The sequence below is a fragment of the Citrus sinensis genome, chromosome 2 (assembly GCF_022201045.2).
Source record: "Citrus sinensis cultivar Valencia sweet orange chromosome 2, DVS_A1.0, whole genome shotgun sequence".
NCBI classification, from domain to species: domain Eukaryota; kingdom Viridiplantae; phylum Streptophyta; class Magnoliopsida; order Sapindales; family Rutaceae; genus Citrus; species Citrus sinensis.
In genome coordinates, this window is record NC_068557.1 from 25,025,986 (window position 1) to 25,033,876 (window position 7,891).

General features: G+C 35.3%; 2 protein-coding genes across 4 annotated transcripts; both read left to right on the forward strand.

The window, feature by feature from the left end:
• Nucleotides 1-181: 181 nt before the first annotated feature.
• On the forward strand, nt 182-4,908 carry LOC102619263 (origin of replication complex subunit 4). Of its 3 annotated transcripts, none has more exons than XM_052435243.1 (16): nt 182-456; nt 610-676; nt 806-862; nt 1,025-1,072; nt 1,206-1,256; nt 1,345-1,388; nt 1,496-1,559; nt 1,775-1,861; nt 2,134-2,225; nt 2,303-2,384; nt 2,718-2,803; nt 2,902-3,011; nt 3,134-3,226; nt 3,310-3,374; nt 3,484-3,627; nt 3,904-4,908. In XM_052435243.1, exons 1-16 carry the CDS (start codon nt 344-346, stop codon nt 3,931-3,933), a joined length of 1,233 nt encoding a protein of 410 aa, XP_052291203.1. In that variant the 5' UTR covers nt 182-343; the 3' UTR covers nt 3,934-4,908. The 3 variants fall into 3 exon arrangements, with proteins under 3 accessions (XP_052291203.1, XP_052291204.1, XP_006468787.1); XM_006468724.4 differs by having other exon boundaries at nt 184-456; nt 586-676; XM_052435244.1 differs by lacking the exon at nt 1,206-1,256 and having other exon boundaries at nt 183-456; nt 586-676.
• Nucleotides 4,689-7,663, forward strand: LOC102618961 (pentatricopeptide repeat-containing protein At1g22960, mitochondrial). Its single transcript, XM_006468723.4, has 2 exons — nt 4,689-7,261; nt 7,356-7,663. The coding sequence occupies exon 1, from the start codon at nt 4,916-4,918 to the stop codon at nt 7,103-7,105; it is 2,190 nt and encodes a 729-aa protein (XP_006468786.1). The 5' UTR covers nt 4,689-4,915; the 3' UTR covers nt 7,106-7,261; nt 7,356-7,663.
• Nucleotides 7,664-7,891: the final 228 nt, after the last annotated feature.

Genomic DNA, 7,891 nt, shown 5'->3' on the forward strand with positions numbered 1-7,891 from the left:
TATAATTGTTGTTGTTGTGAAGTAAAATAATACGAATAAAATTTTTTATTATCAAATATTTTAATAATTAAATTTTGACAATCTAATTAACTCACCACACTCCTAAATAAACTATGAGCGGTGAGTAATAAACTAATAACAACATAATTTTTTTTAATAATTAAAAGAAAGGATGAGATTAATAATCCCACAGTCATCCTTACACATGTCATATAAGCCCTACCGTACCCTCCACTCTCTCTCTTAATTCCCGCCATTTCTCTAAACCGAAGTGGCTCAGCGCCCCTCTTCGCCGAACAAAAAAAAAAACACAAACGCAACTGCACAGGCTTACAAAATCAAAATGGGAAAAGAAAATCCAGCGGCAGAGAAAGCATCAAATCTGCTCCGAAGCAGGCTCTGTGACCCTAATTTTGTTGTCAAGCACCTCTCCGACTCTCCCGACAGCAATTACAGGTGCGATTTCTCCTTCACTTCTTTCCATTATGAAAAAGGCAAACTTTAAAACTTAAAACATTGTTATCATTGTTGTACGATTTGATATATGAGAAGAAGAACATTATTTAAAAAAAATAAAATTTGCAGTAAGTTGAAGTTTTTAGTATCCAGTTCGGTGACCGAGGCTTGCAACAACTCCATTTTGCTTCTTGGTCCTCGCGGCTCTGGCAAGATTGCGGTAATAATTTAATTTTGTTAAATTATTATTTCAGCTTTATTGTGGATTTTTTTAAATAGATTACTGGTTTTATTTTTCATTTTTACATCATCATCATCATCATCATTATGGCATCTATTTTGATTATAGGTTTTGGAGCTCATTCTCACAGATTTGTTGTTAGAATATCCTGATACAATATCTGTGGTATGTTTTTTCTTTACTTTCGGTTTCCTTTTTTTCTTAATATTTGATTTTTGTGTAGAATTATATTTATTATTTATGGCATATGGAAGCAAAATAGTTGTTGATAATGATTCTTGAAATTGTCCATTTTGATCTTATTTTTCGTTGGTCATGATGTTGCAGATCAAATTGAATGGGCTTTTGCACAGTGATGACTGTTGTGCATTCAAGGTAAGATATCCAAATGGTCCTTCTCATTTTTCACTCAATGAGTTGTATTTTGCATTCCCAAATGGTGCTGGTTATACCCTGCTTGCTATGCTACTGTTTCACTTATTCCTTTTCATGGTTATTGCTCATTCAGGAAATCGCTAGACAGTTATGCATGGAGCATCAATTGTTGTTCTCTAAAATGGTAGCAAGGATAATTAATTTGAGGTCATTCTCATGCATCTTTGACCAAAAATCTCAAATTTCTTGATGTTTTGAGTTGATTTTTGCAGGCATCATTTGATGATAACTCCCAGTTCATGATAGAAATGTTACGGTGAGTGTATTAATTTGCTTAATGTTCTCTTCTACCCCTTTCAAGTATAGTTTAATTCATGCCCAATCTTTTCAAAATGTTAATGAATTGTGTTCTCTGCCTGTCAGGGAGTGTGGGTTAGCACATAAAACAATTATATTTGTACTTGATGAGTTTGACCTTTTTGCTCAGGTTTGAATCTATGATCCTTTTTTCAATCTCTTTCTAATTGGTGGTTGTATGTCATGATCAATCGTTGGGTTCTTAGTAAAATTGATGATGAACCATATAGTTCACCTTTTATTAAAATAGTACTCATGTAGAACATTTCAAATTATTATAGTAATAGTTTGATCTTGGAATCTCAGATCATGTCATTTCACTTTTCACAATCTTTTACTTTGCAGGGAAAACAACGATTACTTTATAGCCTGTTAGATGCGATGCAATCAGTAACATCTCAAGCTGTTGTCATCGGTGTGAGTTGCAGACTGGTATGACCGTTTAAAGTTTCTTCTATTTTGTCTTCATTACCAACTAGACGCTTTTGTATTCTAGTTCTTCATGTTATGAATTCAAAGTTTGTAATGGCAAATGGAAGCCCTTGTCTGAATTCTTACCATTGGACTGGACCAATTATCACTTAATAAGTCATAGAACTACTGGCTGACCTGTCAGTCTGGATCTAATGTATGCCAAAGCCATATGTGATATTATGACTAATTATTAGTGAAGAATCATGTATAATGAGGGACATATCATGCAGGATGCTGACCAACTTTTGGAAAAAAGAGTAAGATCACGCTTTTCACATAGAAAGCTGTTATTTCTTCCTCCATCCAAGGAAGATATGCAAAGGTATATTATCAATTTACTGACACAACCACTCTAGCTTCTGATTATGGTTACTTACCATTAGTTTTGTTGCGACACAGATTGTTGGAACACATTTTGTCTTTGCCAGTCGACTCAAGCCTTCCTCATGCCTATGCTGTTGAATTCAACAAAAAGATTAAAGTATCCTGCTTTCAAAAGTCTCTTAAGAAAGTACAGCATAATGCAGTCATTTAGGAAGTTTAATTTGTTTTCACCAACATAGATGTAACTCACATGTGAACATATTTAACACACAGAAATCTGTTACATGACTTGTGGACAAAGGAATTCCATTTTTAAAGAGGTTGAATTCCTCAAATCACTATATTTTCATTACTGTCAAATGGGTGAAATTTTGATTAACATTCTGTTTCTTTGCAAGGTTAGTTATTTATGCATCACAAGTTTAGATAATAGATTATTTTCATACATGTCAAAGAATTGGTTCTGTCAGAAGCCCTTCACATTTTACAGAATATTTTAGCAGATGGGAGATTCAAAGAAATTGTTAATACTCTAGTGAATTTAGATTCCACAGTCAACCACTTATTGAGATTTCTGTAAGTTCCTCTTCGTGCATCTGGAAGCATAGAATGTTGTATGAATGGATAGTGATTTTCATTTTTGGTTTTCTGATGAACTTACTGTTTGACATTAGATTTCTTGCTGTTTCATACATGGATTTGGAATCTGGCTTCCTGTCATTTGAGAACTTCAAGACTGCACTGTCGAATTCTCACAGACAGCCAAAATTGGAATGTATAAAAGGTCCGAGGATCTATGTACCATTTCTCTATTATTTGTGTAAATGTGTTCACGATAGTTCCTCTGGGTGTTTGAAGTTGGACATACTAAAGTTACATTAATGCACATTTCAACTGTTCTAGCAGATTGCTCCATATTAGAGCTCTATATTTTGGTATGCATGAAGAGACTGGAAGTCAAAGAGCAAAACTCATACAACTTCAATTCTGTGATGAAAGGTAACACTCAGATTTTGTTGTGTTAGTTTTGTATTACCTTTATCGAAGTATGTTATGAGTTAGAAGTCTTGCATCTGTTGCAGAGTACAAAAGCATCCATGATTCCTTCCAGACATCTGATTATTATTCACGAAATGTGTGCTTGCGGGTGTGTATTGCTTTCCCTTAAAATGATTATTGTATTTAATATTATACTGAATCTATACCCAAATTATCCAACAGCATGGTTTGACTATTTCTTGCTCCAACTTATGCAGGCATTTGAACACCTCCTACAACGTGAATTAATTTGTTTCACAGACAACAGAGGATACAGTCAGTCTGTTGAATTTCGTCCAGTGAAACTTCTAATATCTTCTATTGAACTACATCAGGGACTGAAATCATATTGTTCGTGTCCTGTAAGTTATTCTCACAGCAACGTATGTCTGTTGGTACACAAGTTCAGATGATTTCATGCTTATTCTAGTAACTTGCATTTTCTTTATAGTTAAACTAATAATCCATGGATTGATCCAGAAAATGATTTTAGACCTCATAAAAACCGTATTTGCTTCCATTTCTTGCAAATTTTTGTTTCTGTGCTTCTTGATCGTACATTGGCCCTCTAGCACTTGCGTTAAAGGTATCTGTTAAAGTTGTTGATCCAGGGCATCATTTTAATCGTTAACTGGCAGGTTATTCTTCTTAAACTAGTGGAGCGTTGAAATCAAATATGCTGAGGAGCATCCTTCAGAGCCAAGTTGCTGTTTCATGTGTATGAAAAGAGGAAATCTGGATTCTACCTCTGCTGTTTTCTTTCAGTGCAAGTCTAGCAAATTTCCCGGAGGAGATTTTCATTTCTATCCAGTTTCTGTTGCGAATAAGATTTGCCCTTACATAGTGGTTTTTGTTTCTCCCTCTTGTTGTTTAATGTTTGTTGTTCCTATAAATGCATCTTTGTCTATAGTCATTAAACTCTGTAGCTTATTTTCGAGTCCATTCTCCCTCTTGAGATTTTCAAAAAGTACATTTAAGTATAGTATTTGTAAACGGAACTTTTATTTCATAATTCATACCCATCCCTCTACTTTAAAAATAAAATAAAATAAAATAAAACACTTCTATTTCATAGATAGAGTTCTTAAATAAGCAACTTATCAATTTTACAAAGAATTCATTTTAGATTGATAAACGAGATGTTCAAAGTAGTCAAAGTGATTCCAACGAGCATTAATAATAAGATTTTTAATACTTGTTAATAAATCAAAAGAAATTCTAGATTTGAAAACCAGTTCTTTACAATTATTTTTAAAAAAGTTTTTAATTTAATTATTCTTTAAATTAAAAAAGAAAGGTTTCAATATCCAAGCTTGTCAAATCCGGGCAACGGAAGCTAACTATCGGGTCGGGTTTCAACCCAAGGCGCTGCTTCCTGTTTGGACAAACGGTGCCTAAATGCTCAACATCTCTGAAAATAAACCTCTCTTGTTGCGGCAGCTCACTTCTAAAACCCCGACTCTCTCTCAGAGCTTCGCCGCAATGATTCAGACCCTGTCTTCGAAACCCAAAACCCACGTGGCTTATCATTCTTCATATCTTGTACTATCCCTATCAATCCTTACCTATCACTAAAACTTCAAAAAAAAAAAGATAAATAAAAAAGCTTGCTCAAAATTTTCAACAGACTTATGTATTTTCATCTACTCAATGACCCTCTGTATAAGAGCTTCAAAAGCTTTGTCCGCACATTCGTATCACTATTTTTATCTCAAGAAGGTACGTTTTTTCTTCCCCTTTTGTTTCTCTGTCCATACCTATCCATCAATTAGTGAAAGCAATAACAAAGATTCAGTCTTGAACCCTGAGAGTGAGAGCTATTATAAAGAACTGATTATTAGTACTGTTGAGGAAAAGCCCTGGGCTTTTTGCAATAACAGGTGGGTTTCAGATCATTTTCAGGCTGTAGTTTCTGATCCTGAGTTGCTTGTTAGAGTTTTGAATAGGATTAGGGAGAAACCTAGGATTGCGTTGAGATTCTTTAGATGGGTAGAGACTCAACCGGGTGTTAAACGTGACGAATTTGTGTTTTGCACGATTCTTGAGATTCTTATTGAGAGTGGTTTGTTGAGGTCTGCTTATTGGGTTGTAGAGACTGTTGTTTGTGTTAATATGCATGGAATTCTTGATGTGTTGATTGGTGGGGGTTTAAGTTCGTGTGTTTCGATCAAGATTCTTGATCTTTTGTTGTTGATTTATACTAAGAAGTCGATGGTTGAGCAATGCTTGTTGGTTTTTAATAAGATGTTGAGAAATGGGTTGTTGCCTGATGTTAAGAATTGTAATAGGATTATTAAGGTTCTTCGAGATAATGGTTTTTCAGTTAAAGCTAGGGAAGTTTATAGGATGATGGGTGAGTTTGGGATCAAGCCAAGTATTGTCACATATAATACGATGTTGGATTCATTCTGTAAGGAAGGTGAAATGCAAGAAGCATTGGAGCTCTTATGGGAGATGCAAGGGAGAGGGTGTTCTCCAAATGGTGTTACTTATAATGTGTTGATTACTGGGTTTTCGAGAAATGGGGAATTGGAGCAGGCTCGGGGACTTATCAGGGACATGTTGAAATTGGGATTAAAAGTGTCAGCACATTCATATAACCCTATAATCTGTGGGTATTCTGAAAAAGGTCTTCTTGTTGAGGCATTAAACCTTGAGGAAGAGATGGTAACTAGAGGAGTTGCTCCAACACTGGCAACTTATAACATATTAATATATGGCCTTTGCAAGTGGGGAAGAGTGAGTGATGCTAGACATCGGTTTTTTGAGATGTTGAGAAAGAATGTGATTCCAGATATTATTTCATACAACACACTTTTATATGGTTATTGTAGGTCGGGAAACATAGGGGAGGCATTTCTGCTATTTGACGAGTTAAGGTCTAGGAATCTAGTTCCTACTGTTGTTACCTACAATACACTTATAGATGGTCTTTGTCGATATGGGGACCTAGAGGTTGCTCAGCAGCTCAAAGAAAATATGATCAACCAAGGGATTCTCCCTGATGTAATTACTTATACAATTATGGTAAATGGATCTTGCAAAATGGGAAATTTATCAATGGCAAGGGAATTTTTCAATGAGATGTTGCGTAAGGGCTTGCAGCCAGACCGCTTTGCATACACAACTCAAATAGCAGGCGAACTGAAACTTGGTGACACATCAGAGGCATACCGCTTACAAGAAGAAATGCTAGCTAAGGGCTTTCCTCCAGATCTGATCACCTATAATGTTTTGGTGCATGGGCTCTGTAAATTGGGCAGTTTGGAAGAAGCCAATGAATTGTTGCGGAAGATGGTTGGGGATGGTTTTATTCCAGATCACATAACATATACCAGCATCATCCATGCTTCCCTAGAAATGGGTGATCTCAGGAGAGGCAGAGATTTATTCAACAATATGCTGAGAAAAGGCTTATCTCCAACTCTGGTGACTTACACTGTATTGATTCATGCTCATGCCGCTAGGGGAAGATTGGAACTGGCATTTATGTATTTCTCAGAGATGCAGGTGAAGGGAATTCGACCAAATGTTATCACCTATAATGCACTCATAAATGGTCTTTGTAGACTGAGGAGAATAGATCAGGCTTATGGACTTTTTATTGATATGGAAGAAGAAGGAATACTTCCTAATAAGTATACCTACACTATATTAATAAATGAGAACTGCAATGCAGGCAATTGGCAAGAGGCTTTGAGACTGTATAAAGAAATGCTAGATAGAGAAATTGAGCCAGATTACTGCACACACAGTGCACTGTTGTTGAAGCAACTAGATAAAGACTATAAAGTTCACGCAGTTGAATACCTGGAGAGTTTAACTCTAGGTGCCGAATAAATCAGCCAATGCAAAGACTTAAAAACACCATTGAAAAATTTTTGGTGATTCTCAGTGATTCATGAGCGGGTGCCATCCTTGTTTCTCAAGGGATCTGTCTCATCCAATTGTAAAGTTAATCGATTGGCCACTATGTAAATTCTTACAATTCCTCAAGTAAGAATCTCTTTCTTCAATAGTTCTCCATGGAATATTTTTCTATTTATATTTCTTGATGTGATACTTGACACATCTTATTAATGGTTTACAGGGCGAAATTTTGGGGACTTACGGGATTAAGAAGCAACACATTTTTTATTCATAGCTGGATGCTACCAAGTAATATTTTAGACCAATTGACAGATTAGTCATAGTCAACAGGTATACAGCTGAAATTCAAACCTGTATTGAATGTTCTGAATAAATTTCTGATACATATTGTATTGATTAATTCTTTAAAATTCTTTTGAGAGAATAAAAAGGAAGGGAATGTTTACTTCTTTCCTCATGATCTCAACAGATAATAGTTTGTACTCCAAGCAAAAGTTTCAATATAAGTTCCACTTCTTCTCTGGTTTCTATATAAAACTTACAAAGAAGATTGTGCACTGATATTATAATTATAATTTTTTTTTCTGACTACTTGATTTCATGATGAACATAAAACATGCCAGTGCTTTTGTTCCTTTAGGGAATGAGTCTGCGGTGTGTTTTTTGTTATGTTGTTGGGGGAAGTATTTATTTTGTATGGTGAAATGTTATGAGCATTATACCTTTGTTAGTCCATGCATCTCATGCCTTTTCGTG